The sequence below is a fragment of the Rhamphochromis longiceps genome, linkage group LG7, assembly GCF_057381845.1.
Source record: "Rhamphochromis longiceps isolate RC_006_pf linkage group LG7, R_longiceps_female_GT1.1, whole genome shotgun sequence".
NCBI classification, from domain to species: domain Eukaryota; kingdom Metazoa; phylum Chordata; class Actinopteri; order Cichliformes; family Cichlidae; genus Rhamphochromis; species Rhamphochromis longiceps.
In genome coordinates this window covers 21,628,380-21,644,413 of record NC_140563.1, presented here as the reverse complement: position 1 = coordinate 21,644,413, position 16,034 = coordinate 21,628,380, and the positions used below count along the sequence as shown (strand labels likewise).

The following is a 16,034-nucleotide window of genomic DNA, read 5'->3' as shown; positions in this document are numbered from 1 at the left end:
AAGTCAGTCAGTAGTTACAGGTTTTTTGTACCGTTGAAGATTTAATTGTACAATGCATGGATATTGTTAAAATCCACAGGGCTAACTTGTAACCTCCTAAAGGAAGATTCATGAACTTTATCTTAATGTGTGTGGTCTGAAATGCACTGCAGTTGGTGGCAGGAAGCGTTGTGATGGCTTTTGAAGAGGTGTGTCCGGAGCGCATTGATCTAATCCACAAGAACTACAGGAAGCTGTGTAATCTCTTGATTGATGTTGAGGAGTGGGGGCAGGTCGTCATCATCAACATGCTAACCCGCTACGCCAGAACGCAGTTTCTCAACCCAAACATCAATGTAAGTAAGCAACACACAGCACGAGAAAGCAAGCAGGCCAACAGCTGTTACATTTTTGATGAGTAACATATAGACTAATGTGAAACTGTTCTTATTATCCTTGGTTATTCTCGGTTCTATGTGAGTTTTTTCCTTGTCCGTCTTTCACTTTTTGAATGTGGTTTTCTATGTTGTGACTTCCCGCTTTCGATCTGTTCCCACCCTACTTGGTTCAAGTGTTCCTTACCTAACCTAAGCTCGCTTCCTTGTGCAAATTTATTCTGAAGGTGCAGGTGAGTAACTGAAGAGCAGTCCAAAAAATTTCCAATTTCCAACTTTGCGCTTTCCAATCTTCTACCTCCTTTTCCTAATCACGTTGACTTGACTTCATTGGAAGAGTTCATGAGATTACGGTCGAGAATTTAAAAAGTCTGATTCATCTAATCCTTATTATCCTTTCCTCTTAGTGTATGTTTAGTCTGTCTTTGTCAGATTGCCATGCGTTCTGTCGTTGACGCTCTCAGTTTAGGGGATTTAATCTTATTGACCATTTTGAGATGTTCATTTTCTTTTCATTGTTGTACAGCCTTTTGTGGCCTTTTTTCACTCTCTGTAAATACATCAAGTTTTCTGCTTGCACTTGGGTTAACCAATTCCTCAGTCTGACAGTCTTCAGTTTTTATTTAACTGAGAGTGAAGTAAGAAACACAGAAGCAGCAGATGTTCACACTTGAACAGGTAAAATAAGAGATTCATAGGTTAGAGTCTCATCGAATACTTTCATTACTAATTTGTGTGTTACAGAAACGTGAATTTATACTGAGGAGCAGTAACACCTAACATGCAGACTCTACTTGTATCGATGAATTTTAGTACATAATATAAACAATTTTTTTATTTTTTTTTACCATATAATATAAACAAAATATCACCGGCTTCATCACTGTCTGTTACAACGCTCCACGCAAACTTACAACCCTAGAAATAAGTTTAGCCATTATGTTTTGTCACTACTTTCTAATTTGCATATGAATCACATATTGGGTGACTACGGTGCAGCAGAGGTGTATAGGTACATTAGCTACTACTGTGACTGTGCAGTGGTACAATCATCCTGTCATTTCTTTTCCTCTCTCACTGCCACCTGATTTCAGTATATTTATCAGTTTTTATAAACACACCTGTTGACTTATTTTTGTCAAAAGTGACTAGGCCCAAATGGAACAATTTTTTTCCACAACATTGCTATTGTAGTAATTACCCATAAATGTGCTGCAGCCATTTTACAATAAGGACATTTTTCCACACTGCGCTCCTTTTTCTCCATTTCATGACTTTCATAGACGATTTAAAAAGGACCTATTATCCATCCATCCAATTTTCTGCTGTTTTTCTGGGTCGCAGCAGGAGCAGTCTAAGCATAGACATCCAGACCTTCCTTTTCCCGGCCACCTCCTCCAGCTCTTCTGAGAGGACACTGAAGCATTACTAAAGCCAAAGCCAAGAGATATAATCTGTCCAGCATATCGTGGGCCTCCTCACAGTAGGATATGTCCAAAACACCTCAACTGGCTCCTTTCAGTGTGGAGGACTAGTCCCTCTAGTCTGAGTCCTCTAGTCTCCTGAATGATAGAGACTAGGGCTCCACACTCTATTGCTAAGCTTTGTTCCCGACTTGTGAACAAGACTGATATGTATGTCACACAAACCTGGTGGCTGCTCCTCCCTGAGTTTGGGTCTGGCAGAGGTTTCTTATTGTTAAAGGGAGTTGTTGCCAGCTGCTTGCTCGTGAAGAATTATCTTGTGGGGGTTGCTCTCTATTAAAACCTTATAATATAAAGCACCGTGCGGCAATAGACATTATATAAATAAATTGAACTGAGATCAGTTCTTTATGAGGCCAGAAAGACCACATCATCTGCAAAGTGCAGCGATGAGATCGTGGACTACCAAACCAGCTGTATAATTATATCTGCAGCTATAAAATTTATATTGGCATTGAATTGTTTAGATTTAGGTTTAAATGGAGACAATAAAGTAGGGAAAAAAACACCCCGACCATGACTTGTTGTTGATCAGTGTAGTTTTTCTACTGTATATTTGCATATTGCATATATAATTCACTCAAACGGAACTCAAGATTTAAAGTGTTATTGAAATGCAGATGGTTTGTTTTGCAAGAGATAACATGCAAGGTATGTCTAAATAATATAATTTGTCTTATATCATTTACATTTTCTAAGTCCTAACATAAAAAACATTAAAAACCAAATTGGGTGTCATTAGAATATCTTGAAATATGTCTCATATATAAAATTCAAATTCAAATTTTATTTGTCACGTACACAGTCATACACAGTACGATATGTAGTGAAATGCTTGGACAACTGCTCGTGACCTAAAGAGAACAAAAAAGGAAAAGGCTATGAATAAGATAGGAAATAAATATGAAAAATTAAAAAGGGTAAATTTAACTAGGAAGGAATAAAATATAAATTAAGGTTAAAAATGAAATAACTGTACAACACAAATTAGAATGAAGGGTAAATTTAACTGGGAAGAATAAGATAAAGATAAATATATAAATTAAAGTTGAAAATAAAATAACTGTACAACAAAATACACAATACACAATATAGAACTATATAAGAATGTATGAAGAAATCTAAATATAAATAAATATATACACAATAACAGCAGCTGTACAAGTATTAACCGGAAATGAAGAATATAGTGACCAGTGTTGTGCAAAAACAAAGTCCAGAAAGTCCAGTGTGTGTGTAAGAACTGTATGTGTGGGTCAGTACTGTGTGGTGGTGTGATTGAGAGACCGTATCGCCTGCGGGAAGAAGCTCCTCCTCAGTCTCTCTGTGTTGGTCTTCAGGGAGCGGAATCGCTTTCCTGACCTCAACAGAGAGAACAGTCTGTTGTTGGGATGGCTGAGGTCCTTCACGATCTTCCTGGCCTTGGTCCAGCACCGCCTGCTGTAGATTGAGTGCAGGTCAGGGAGCTCGGAGCGGATGGTGCGCTCAGCTGATTGCACAACCCTCTGTAGAGCTCGTCTGTCCTGCATGGTGCTGTTCCCGAACCAGGTTAAGATGTTTCCCGCCAGGATGCTCTCTATGGTGCACGAGTAAAAGTTCCTGAGCACCTTGGAGGGCAGTTGGAAGTCTCTCAAGCGTCTGAGGTGGTAGAGACGCTGTCGGGCCTTTTTCACCACGGTGTTGATGTGACAGGACCATGACAGGTCCTGCGTGATGTGAACTCCGAGGTATTTGAAGCTGTCCACTCTCTCCACTGGGCACTCGTTGATGACGGGGGTCTGGTAGTTCCTCTCCTGCTTAGTGCTGAAGTCCACTATCAGCTCCTTTGTCTTACTGACGTTTAGAAGGAGGTTGTTCCTCTGGCACCAGTTCTCCAGATTCCTAATCTCCTTCAGGTAGGCCGTCTCGTTGTTATCAGAGATCAGGCCCACCACGACGGTGTCGTTAGCCAACTTGATGATGGTGGTGGAGCTGGTAGTGGCCACACAGTCATATGTGTACAAAGAGTACAGCAGGGGGCTCAGAACACACCCCTGGGGGGCTCCAGTGCTGAGAGTGGTGGAGGCTGAGAGTGGAAACAGCGTAGGAAACAGCGTAGGTTCAGTACAAACTCACTTAAGAAGAAGATATAAAAATAAAAGTATTTAATGAAACCATTCTAACAAGAAGACATTTGGTCGCTCGAAGGTTAAACATGGCTGAAGTTTCATGTAAGGTCCAAGTAATCCATGTGAGCCAAAACCCCAGACTGCTCTTTGAGCTCAGTTTCAGACACATTCTCTGCTCTTGCCTCGTTGTGATATCGATGAGAGCAAACCATGTTTTTGCAAGGGGCAGCCAATCAGCAGAAAGTTGGCTTAAATGGAGGATAAAGAGAGGAGGAGCTAAAAGCATACAGATGATGAACTGAGGGCTCAAGTATAACATAAGCAGTCAACAGACGAAAAGAGCCAGCTAAAGAGCAACAGCAGCTAGTTTTAAGCTAACATAATGGTAGCTAATGATAAGCTTGAGTATCATAAAAATCAGACTGATACATTTGAAGCTCAATATACATCTGATAAACAGTTTGATTACATTCTCACATTGTATGAGTTTATTCCCTAAAGCATCAGGGTCCCAAAAATTGTGTCCACTACAACAACAGTTTTACTAACACCGGATAACAGCAGCTAACAGTATCTAACAGAGGCTAACAGGTTAACAGTAGCAAAAACAGCAGTCTTTCACACAGAAAAGTTCAAGTATCCTTAACAATTCAACCCAGTATCACTGTCATCGGTCAGACGGGAGCTTCTCTGACTTATTGACCTTAAACTCCTTTCACAAAGTTATATAGCCTTTTCCAGATTAAATAGATGCAGACACCTCTCACACAGCATTGACAGCTAAGGTAAAGCGTGGGCTGACAGCCTTCTAGAGATACACGAAAACTCTGGGGCAGATGAAGATGTGATCCAAACAATATCAGATCATGCCGGCTGGCCACAGCCATTAAGGGGTGTAAATTTAATGCTTTTTATCTCTCTTAACTGACACATTAGTCCTACAGTGGCCATAGAAGTTAGGATTAAACACTTGAATTGGGAAGGATGAGACAGCAGAACTCTTAAGTATACATCTACTTGCATCTTGCAGTGAAAATTTTATTATAACTTGAAAGCACTCCTCAAGAATCACTTTCTCTGCAGGAGTCCCTGCTGGAGGAGGGAGGCAGCGGCGATAAGACCTTCTACGGCTCAGATGAAGATGAGGATGAAGACGAAGAGGAGAAGGAGAAGAAGGCCGAGGCTGCTGCCATGGCTAAGAGGAAGCCATATGTGATGGATCCAGACCACCGACTGCTACTAAGGAATACCAAACCGCTCCTGCAGAGCCGCAACGCAGCTGTGAGACCTCTGCTCTTTTGAATTATACACACACATTCCTGCAGTAAAACTCAGTCTATTGACTCACTACCATGGAAAGTGGCTGTGCCCTCTAAAATCATTTCTTAATGAGTAGATGAGGTCTTCATTCAACTTATAAAGCCTCTGACACTTAAGCATTTTAATGGTAAGTGTCCTTGTGTACAGCATTTAATCTGAGCTGACCTCTTGCTCAAAAATGAGGGCAATTTCCCCAAGGAAATTAATAAAGCATCACAATGCATTAGTGCTGCTGTGGTCACCTTGAGTAGCCTGTTTTGACCCATGTTAGATATTGTGAAATTCTGCCGTCACACACATTATCCAACCTTTGTATTGCTGTAGGCGAGCTGGTTTCTTGTGGTGAAATAAAATATGAAACACTTTTCCCATTCCTGAGCCAACAAGTGTTCGCTTATCTTGCATGAAGTGGAAAAGTCAATCATGGAGCTGTAATTGCTCTTTATGTGGTTACCTGCTTTGCATCAAACCAATGAAATGGAAAACCAAATAGTTTCCTTTTCCAGTGATGACTTCATACAGTTGCATATTTGCAGGTATCAGTTCCAACCAATGACTGTATATAAAGTTTTCTACAGTCAATTCAAATTCAGTTCAATTCAAAATGTCTTTGTATAGCACATTCAAAAACAACAGAGTTGACCAAAGTGCTTCACAATTGGTTAAAAACAAGAAAAAAAAAATAGAGAAACAAATATAGATAAATAAGAAGGCAGTGAATTAACAATAAAAACATAAAACAGGCCTGATGGTACTCATACTGAACTTGAATTAAAAGCCAAAGTAAAAAAGTGAGTTTTAAGATGCGATTTAAAAGACTGAATAGACTCTGAAGTACGAGTCTCCTCCGGCAGATTATTGCAGAGTCTGGGTGCTGCTACTGCGAAGGCCCGATCTCCTCTATGTTTCAATCGAGACCTTGGTTGTGCTAAAAGCATCTGACTAGATGATCTCAGTGCTCCTTTGGGGTCATACATGTTGAGGAATTCATTTAAATAACTAGGCGCCATATTATTTAAAAGTATGTAAAAGAATCTTAAAATTAATACAATATTTTACAGGGAGTCAGTGTAAATTTGCTAAAACTGGAGTGATGTGTTCATACAGTCTAACACCTGTTAAAAGACGCGCAGCAGCAAGCGGACTAAGTGCAAGCGATGGAGAGACGAGTGTTGAAGACCCAAATAGAGAGAATTACAGTAGTCCAGTGTAGAGGTGATGAAGGTATGAATAAGTGTCATTGGTTCCAGTCTGACTGCTCTGACTTTGATGCAGACCAACAACCTGGTCTTTTTTACTTTAAAGTTTCCAGCATTGAAGCTTAGTCTCATGGTGACAAACCTACAGACTATCATTTTTTTCAGCTCTGCATCTCTTTACAGCCCATAAATTTACCAGTAAACAATCAGAAATGGTCTGTGTCAATTCAAACTTCTTTCATGAATATCAACTGAGATTCAGGTGTCTACCCATGTGTCTACCCTTTCTTGAAACAAATAGAACATTTCCAGTTGTCTCCTGCTGTGTGCTACATATAAGAAAGGACAAGGACAATACTCTGACCTGATTCTCCCAACATTGTTCAGAGTTCTTGTTTAGAGGTGGCTGAAGTGACTGACTGATGAGGAAGCATCCTGTAAAGGGTTTAGGGCCAGATTTACTAACGCATTGCACCAACACGAACTGGGTTTGGGTGTAAAAAAAAAAGGATTATCAGCATGTGTAAGAGGTGAGAACTCAAACCACGAAATATAAGGAGGAGAATCAGGTCCGCAAAGTAATGTTTGTGACATGCAATTTACAGCTGATATTTAATGCCGAACTATAGAATCTATTAACATTTGAGCTTGATATGAAACTAACTAAAAACAGAGCAAGTTTTGTGAATTACACATGAAATCAACCACACCTATGAACGCCTCAAACATTATTTTCTCTCAAAAGACTAGCGTGGTTGTGCGTTGGTCCTGTGTGATCCAGCTATTGTCTACATGTTGTCGAGTCAACAGGACTCATTGTTAAAAATATGTGGAATAAATGATGATGTCTGCGACACAATTAGAATAAAACTCAATGTAAACAGAACAAATGCCACAAAATGTCACAAAAAAACCTCACAAAACATATAAGGAGTGTTTTTTGGGAACAGCTGTGAAAGTGACAGGCTAACAGTAAACGGGTAATAACAAACATTCAAAAACCTTTTTGTGTTTTTTCTACATCCAATGTTTGTTATTCAGTTTTGGTTGTGTTTTCTGTGGTTTCGCAGCATTTTTCTATTTGCTGGTGTTTTCTTAAGTTTCCGTGCATTTGAACTCTCAGGGTCACCATACAGGAGTGAAAACATAGGAAACATTGTCATAAAGTGAAACAATTAAAGCTGTCCACTGCTCTTGGTGCTTCTCATGCTGCTTTTTGAGCTTTTTTGTACTTTGTCGTCTTCATGGGGAACTCCAATATTGCTCCATTTCCTATTCAGGCCCACTTTTCAACCAGTCAGCATTCCAGTGCATATGCGCTTTTGGTTTTTTTAACATGCTGCATTGGATCTACACAATTAATTCTGCTTTGTAAGAACTGTTTCCAATGCATATTGAGCATCTTAAAACTCCTGCCTCTTGAATGAACTTTTTACTGCTAGAGCAGTAAATAGAGAGCAAATCTGTATTTGCTTTAGTTTGTTCATGTATATTTAACACATGAGCAGAATAAATCCAAACACATTCGTCATCTCCAGTGCAACATAAGCATAAGGTAGTGATGCCTTGGTAATTAACTGCTGAAAATGAATGAATTTTCAATAGAGAACAAAACTCATTAATGGCCCAACACTCACCATTACACCTCTTTCTTTTTTTTACATTGGGAGGTTATGTCACTGTGTGAGACTTAAAAGTTTCTGTTTTCTCATTCTTTACACAATCCAGGTGGTGATGGCTGTGGCTCAGCTGTATTTCCATCTGGCCCCTAAAGCGGAGGTTGGTGTGATTGCAAAGGCCCTGGTCCGTCTCCTGAGGAGCCACAGGTGAGCTTTACAGTCTATAATTTCAAAATAAATTGCTTTCAAATCACTGTATCGCCATTTTCCAAAATTAAAACACCCTCCCCTCTGGAGAAAGTAACAGGAAACAAGTTGAAATGTCGAAAAAATACACAGCTAAATGGGAGGGGAAAAAAGATTTAACAACCACAAAACTCAGCAAAGTGGAAAACAGTATGACAACAAAATAACAAGTGAGCGTAATAAAATGGATCGCTGATGCCTAGAAGCAGAAAGTAAAATTAAACAGGGAGCCCAGTGAAGCTGAAGTAAGCATGAACTCATAAACCATGAGGAGTGATGATCGCACATCGGTGGCCTGTTGCCTGTAAGTCCTGCACACTGTCAGCTTTTTATTGCACAAGTGGTCCTGTGGCTCAGGGTGTGTTGTAATGGGATCATCAATCAGCAGCGACCAAACACCAGCATCTCTCTGTGGGAGAGTCGTCCAAAATTCATTGTACCATACCTTATTTTTCATTAGACTTATTGCTATTGACTCTGTGGCGTCCGGGCTCGCATAATAACCACATGGATTTACTGCCTTAAATAATAATGCGCTGATGTTTAACAGGAATGTTTTTAAAACATTTGTACTTGCTACGTTTTGTGGCGTACAGGGGTAGCTACAAACGTGCCAGAAGTTTCAAGTAGAGGCCAATTGTGAAACGTCTCTTGGAATTCTTTTAGTTTTTGCATAAGATTAAGAATTATTGCTTGAAAAAGTAAGCTAGGTCACATTACCCTCAACATTTTTAATTTTGAAATCCAGATGTTGAAGCTGTTACTAGCAATAACAATATGTTCTTTCTGACAGATCGGACAAAAAAAAAGTTAAAATAAACAGAAAACACAACTCGTAGAGATGCCACTTGTTCTGCCTTAAAGCTAGAAATTCAGCTGTTAGCACTCTGGCGGCTAAGCACTGCAAGCAGTTTCAATTATAAGTGAGAATAACATCTTTATGAATCGTGGTGAAATTTAATACTTCTCTTAATACTAATGATTTCCTTGATACAGCTGCAGAAGAGTTTTGTTTGTTTTTGTTTTTTGTAATGACATACCAAGGGAAGAAGAACAAGTCAGAGCAGGTCCATGTAAAATCTAAAAACTCTATCAATCACTTAAAAGCTGAGAGATGCAGGTAAAGAATACAATTCATTTGTTTAAAGTGCCATGTATTGATGGAGAGAGGTCCCAAATAAGGCACTAAAGTGGGTTAAATAACAACAGGGGAACAATTTAATGGCCGATGCACTTGATGCATGCGTCCTGCGTCTGTGATGGTGTGATTTCAGTCATGATCAGTGACAGAAAAGTCATGAGGATGTTGAAATGATGATAAAAAAGAATCAGGATTGCATATTGTCATTTTTTTAGGGACCTCCTGAAAGCTCCTCCTTGTCCCTCGCTTCTTAGCCTGTCTCAGACAAAAATTTTGTTTTCTTCTGACAGCAAAATAATTACCAGTTATCAGGATAATAATCCTCGATCGCTACTTACTCTGTGTCTTCTTCTTTTAGTGAAGTCCAGTATGTTGTTCTTCAGAACGTGGCAACAATGTCCATTAAGAGACGGGTGAGCTAAAGCTGGTGTTTCTGTTTTCTTCTGTTTTATATTTATGTGTTTAAATGGTATTTTTATTCTAACGAAGCTTCACGGAGGTTCTTCCTGTCTTTGTGTGTCACAGGGGATGTTTGAACCATATCTGAAGAGTTTCTACATCCGCTCAACAGATCCAACTCAGATCAAAGTCCTAAAGGTTGCTTTCTGTTCTCTTTTTTTGAAGATGGTCAGAAGTTTTTAGCAGTTTGTGGAGATATGAGAACATGATGGATTCTTATTATTGTTATTTGCAGCTGGAGGTTCTAACCAATCTGGCCAACGAGACAAACATTTCCACCATCCTCAGAGAATTTCAGGTACAATTAAAAAATATAAGTCATGTTTTAGGAAGAGCAGTCAGTCAGCAACCAACTTTGTCTTCCTGTATGAATTAATATGCAGAGTGGCTGCTTTTTTCTGGCAGACATATATTAAAAGCATGGATAAAGACTTTGTGGCTGCAACAATCCAAGCCATTGGTCGCTGTGCTACCAACATCAGCGAGGTGAGGGACACATGTCTGAACGGTCTTGTGCAGCTGCTCTCCAACCGAGATGGTGAGTCTTTTTATTTGTTAGTATAAGACACTCTTTAAACTGTACATATTGTATGAACAGATGGCAAAATAACATCAAAAACAAGACTTAAAAGTAAAAAGAGAAAAATACATTCCAAAAAATCTAATCAAATAGATCGAGACCTGATGACTGTGGAGTACGGTGAACTCGTTCTCATGTTCTAGATATGAGTTTGAGATTGTTTGATGTGTGTGATGGCATGTTATCCTGCTGGAAGCAGCCATCAGGAGATGGGTACACTGTGGTCATGAAAGTGGTAGACATGGCCAGCAACAATAATCAGGTAGGATGTGGCATTTAAATGGTGCTCAGTTGATACTAAGGGGATTAAAATGTGTCGAGAAAATATCCCCCAACACCATTTTACCACCAGGATCCTGAACAAGGCAGGTTGAATCTGTGCTTTCATGTTATTTTTCATGCTCTGATTGTTGTTGAATGTTGTTTCATTAATGGAGAGTCATCGGCCCAGGCAACATTTTTCCACTCTTCTATTGTCCAGTTTTATCCCGTGTGAATTACAGCTTCAGTTTCTTGTTCTTGGGTGTCAGTACAGTCACCTGCTGTGGTCTGAAGCTGCTGTAGCCCATCTGTGTTATGCATTCAGCGTAACTTGGTTATAGGTTACTGGTTATGCAGGAAAATCCCAGCGGATCAGCACTTTCTGATACTCAAACCAGCACGTCTGGCATCAAGACCCATACCACGTTCAAAATCATTTAAATCACCTTTCTTCCTCACTGCATTGCTCGTTTTTTAACTTCAGCAGGTTGTCTTGGTCATGTCTTAATGTCATGACAGTTGAACAAATATACAGAATGAAGTGAACAGTGTGAATTTCTAGTGTGAATGAACTGGTAAATGAATGCTGAATACTTTCCACACATTGACTCAGAGCAGTAGTGATGTTTAAAAGTATGTATTTATTGTTCATTTCTGATTTCAACGAGTGACTCTTCTTTCTTTTGTGCAGAGTTGGTGGTTGCCGAGTCAGTGGTTGTTATCAAGAAGCTGCTGCAGATGCAGCCGGAGAAGCACAGCGACATCATAAAGCACATGGCGAAACTGACCGACAACATTCAGGTAAGAGTCTCTTTCATGACCTGCAGATGGTAGCTTACCTCAATGCCTCATTCAGTATCTATTATTATAAACCAGGTGTCAACTAAGTGTTCACTAATTGACTCGGGCTCTTGAACCACCGTTTACATTGACGGTAAACCTGTTTCTGCCAGTCATATCCCTCTGTAGTAGCAGTGTTAGTTTGCTATCAACCTGTGTTCTCAGGTGCCAATGGCACGGGCAAGTATCCTGTGGCTGATTGGAGAATACTGTGAGCATGTACCTAAGATCGCCCCAGATGTTCTAAGGAAGATGGCCAAGTCATTCACTAATGAAGAGGACATTGTGAAGCTTCAGATCATCAATTTGGCAGCCAAGCTATATCTGACCAACTCCAAACAGGTGGGAATGGCATGTTTTTCTGTCACTAGTATTTATGGCTGTCCTTTTGTTGTCTCCCTTCCCTCACCCACAAATTGGTCACAACAACACAACAAATGGCTGCCCTGCCCTGAGCCTGGTTCTTCTTCAGGTTTCTCCCTGTTAAAAGGGAGTTTTTCCTTCTCACTTTCACCAAGTGCTTGCTGATAGGGGGTCGTCTGATTGTTGGGGTCTTCTCTCTTATTGTAGATTCTTTACCTTACAATAAAAGCACCTTAAGGTGACTGTTGTTTTGTTTTGGTGTTATAAATACACCAGTTTCAACCCCAAAAGTTTGAATTTATTAGAAACAAACTTGTGGCAGAAGGTACACCTGAAAGGAAAGTCTGACCCATTTGTATGAACATTTTAGAGGAAGAGGAATTTAATCCAGAATAAAAACATTTCAACTCACACATTTAATTTCACTTCACAGAATAAATTACTCAAATATCCCCTTTGTCTTGAAAATTCAAGTCAGCAGTGATATTTGTGCTAGTGAGCAAAGACACTGTTGTAAAGGCAAAATCTAATCTTTAATTAAATTAGGCTCATTGCTTACAGCAGCAGGGTGCAGCTGGGAGGATTCAGGATGGTGATAGTCTGGCTGCCTCTCCCTGATAATAAGTGTGAATACACATCAACAAGGTCTGCTGATTCAAATCATCACCATCACAAAAAAAGAAACATTTGAGATTATATTCAATATCCAACGTGTTGTTTTTAAAAATGATCTTGCAGTATTGTGCATAAATGACTGAGCATGATGTTGGCTTTCATTTAGTTTGTGTGAACAAGGCTGCTGTCAGGTGACAGAACGCACTAAACACACCTCTGTGGCGTCCACACACACTCTTCTTCCTGCCTTCTCCAGTCTCACCTGGGACATTGTTGCCACCTACACATATGCACTGTGTAAATTTGCAGTCTAGAAATAAAGCCAGTGACGCTCTCACACAGTCATTACGCTGCATATCTTCATTAAAAGTGCTCTTAGATTTTTTCTGCAATGCAGACCAAGTTAAAGAAAACTCAAATATGTCACATTCAGAGTCAATTTTCAAATGGTTTCCAAAAAAAGTGTTGAGCTTTATCATTCAAGTAAGCTTTCAATCAGGGACTCTGTCTTCTTATAAATTAGTTGCAGACTAGTTGCAAACCTTCACCAATCTCCTATCACCAATTATGTTTTTTCTTTTAACGTGATGAGGTCTTACAGGAATCCATGAAACCAGAAACATGTCAGTGTATCCAGATATTTACATGCCTTTGGTTTTTCTTTGTGAAAGTTTCATACCAGGAAGTCTGTCTGTGTTTAAAATGTGTTCATTCATTTAACAAACAGACTTGAGTCATTTGAGAACACCTAATTCCTGTTTCTAAAGAGTCGTTTTTTGAAGTGGTCTTCAGCAAAAGTTCTCCAGGCTTTCTGGAGGTATTTCTTTTCCACTTATTTTCAGTCCAGCGCTCGTTTCTGACTGCTTTCAAGTACCTGTAAAACATCATGGAGGCTCTGTCATGGTATGGGGCTGCATTTCAGCCAGTGGTGATGGAGATCTTCTTAAAACTGATGGAATTACGAATGCAGAAAAAGACTGTCAACTTTGATCCACCATGCAGTACCATCTGATTGTCTGACCTGCAATGGCTTAGGTCCTTTTTAGCAGGACACCAAACACATTTCCTGTACAGTAAAATCATACCTGGATAAGAAAACACACAGGTGTGTCCTCGTAATTGTCAATTATGGATTGGCCTTCCTAGAGCTTGGGCCTCAGCACTTCTGAAGCAGTGTGAGCTCATCGTGACAGAAAACTGCACCAAAGGTCAGCCAACATCCATAGAAGGGCTTTGAATGTCCTTCAAGAAACAAGGAGAACTGTTCTTGAATAGTGATACCAAATACTGACTTTCGAGCTTCTTGTTTTTGCCTTATACAGTATTCCCATGTATGTTTGCACATTTCAGTGAGTCACATCTTTTTTTTATGTTCTAATAAAATATTACGACACGAGAGGTGGCTCAAGACTAATGCAGTAGTCCTATCCTCTTAGACCCTCTCAAACAAATCCACAGCTACATACACTCCCACACTGCACATGCACGTAACGCAGTAGATAAGGTGTTGTTTTACTGTTCTTCCACCTTCCTTTCGTGTCCCTTCACCCCTCAGACTAAACTGCTGACGCAGTATGTTCTCAACTTGGCCAAATACGACCAGAACTACGACATCCGCGACCGGGCACGCTTCATTCGCCAACTCATCGTGCCCACCGAGAAGAGTGGAGCCCTAAGCAAGTATGCTAAAAAGCTGTTCCTCGCCCTCAAACCTGCACCCGTCCTTGAGTCTCCTTTTAAAGGTACAGAAGCAAGTCAACAGTAAGTTTTGTTTTCTAGTTTGTGAACTTGTATTGCGGCTGTTTGAAAATTATAATGGCAGAAATAGTTTGAGCAATGTTATTAGCGTTTAATTACCATCAGTCATGAACCGCCTTAACAAAAATGAGACAGTCACAATCAATTAAACAGAAAATTGAGCCATAATTTCCTGCTGCTCTGTGTCTCTCTGTACGTTGAGACACCTGAGGCAAAAACAGCTAAAGTGAAAGAAAGAGGAAGTTATGGGCTGTTTTGTTCTACACAGCCAGCAGATGCAGCTGCAGCAGCGGCTCCGCATCAGATATAACGTATCCTTCTCAGAGTCATAACTCAGTCAGATATCAACACAAATAAGATCCTTTTTTTCCACAAGTATTGTGATTTAAGCTTCCAGGGATTATTATCTCAATTTCTTCCAATTTTAAATCTACAAAACAGCTTGGAAATAATGAACGAGGGATTTTTTTCCATGTGTCCAAGAGCTGTTTGAGGATACAGTTTTACAAAAGCCAAAGGTCATCCAGAGCATTCACGCATCTTTTTTGTAACTGTGAGTCTGTCCTTACACCGGGAGCATTTTTATTCTTCACATGAACATTCTGTCCATCTTTTTATTCATCTAAAGTACATCCAGCGGTTTTGCCTGCAGCTCTCTGATCTTCACGTGGCAGCAGCCTGACAGTAATCATAACAAAGACAGGAGAATCCACTCATCCTCATATTACAGAGCAAAGTCTTGAGATTTGAGATTTTAAAAGTTCATCCCGATTTCCTCTTTGAGGTCATCTCCTTGTGCTCCTCTGGATCACTTCCAGGGTGTCTGTATTTCCAGAACTCTCCCTTGGTTTAATTCCCTGTTTGCCACTTTGTACCCTCTGTGATACACACTCTTCTTCTTTGAAACAGCGATCCTCCAACTTTGGGACGGAGGACACAGTTAACACTTAGACACTCTTCTAGCTGTTTGTCCTTTGTTCTTTCTCCCTCCCCTCTCCCTCAACCTGTCGGGCTAAATGGCCGTCCCTACCAGTCCCTGGTTCTGCCGGCGGTATCTTCCTGTAAAAGGAGTTTTTCCTTCCCACCTGTGCTTGCTCACGGGGTGTCATCCAGCTGTTGAGGTTTCCGTCTGAATTTTGTACAGTATAAAGTGCCTTGAGGTGACTGTTGTTGTGATTTGGTGTTATATAAGTAAAACTGAATTGAATTGAATTCCACTAATAACTCCTGTTTGGTCTCTGGGCTGTAAATGGAAGTGGTCCACACAAGTTAATGTTTTCTTCAGTTTGAGTTCACATGCATGTAGTCAAAAAAGGATTTGGGTCCAGAGGTGCACAAGGAGATGACTTTGAAGTGGAGCTTAACTAAATTCAAAGCTGTTGAAGTTCTTTCTCAGAACTTTGTGATTCTGTGTTATGATAAGAGTGACTCTGCTCTTTCTGTTGCACTGATCTCTGTGTGTGCTTGCATTGTTTTTCCTTCTTTTTGCAGATCGAGACCACTTCCAGTTGGGTTCACTCTCCCACCTGTTGAATGCCAAGGCTGGGGGCTACCAGGAGTTGCCTGACTGGCCTGAAGCTGCCCCTGACCCCTCCGTGCGCAACGTGGAGGTGAAGGAGTCTGTGCGTGCAGTGGGAACAGTAACACACAGAGACACAGGGGCCCTC

General features: G+C 40.3%; 1 protein-coding gene across 7 annotated transcripts in view; it reads left to right on the top strand.

Annotated features, from left to right (window-relative positions):
• The window catches only part of ap3b2 (adaptor related protein complex 3 subunit beta 2), a 67,206-nt gene that overhangs the window by 24,414 nt on the left and 26,758 nt on the right, over window positions 1-16,034 (top strand). For 4 of the 7 annotated variants that reach the window (XM_085412832.1, XM_085412830.1, XM_085412829.1 and 1 more), the window contains exons 7-17: window positions 153-335; window positions 5,050-5,247; window positions 8,214-8,311; window positions 9,850-9,904; window positions 10,017-10,088; window positions 10,186-10,248; window positions 10,356-10,488; window positions 11,483-11,592; window positions 11,797-11,973; window positions 14,165-14,351; window positions 15,859-15,989. In XM_085412832.1, coding sequence (XP_085268958.1) covers window positions 153-335; window positions 5,050-5,247; window positions 8,214-8,311; window positions 9,850-9,904; window positions 10,017-10,088; window positions 10,186-10,248; window positions 10,356-10,488; window positions 11,483-11,592; window positions 11,797-11,973; window positions 14,165-14,351; window positions 15,859-15,989 — 1,407 coding nt within the window. The remainder of the gene's footprint in view (window positions 1-152; window positions 336-5,049; window positions 5,248-8,213; window positions 8,312-9,849; window positions 9,905-10,016; window positions 10,089-10,185; window positions 10,249-10,355; window positions 10,489-11,482; window positions 11,593-11,796; window positions 11,974-14,164; window positions 14,352-15,858; window positions 15,990-16,034) is intronic. The other 3 variants (XM_085412833.1, XM_085412831.1, XM_085412828.1) reach the window with 1 other exon arrangement.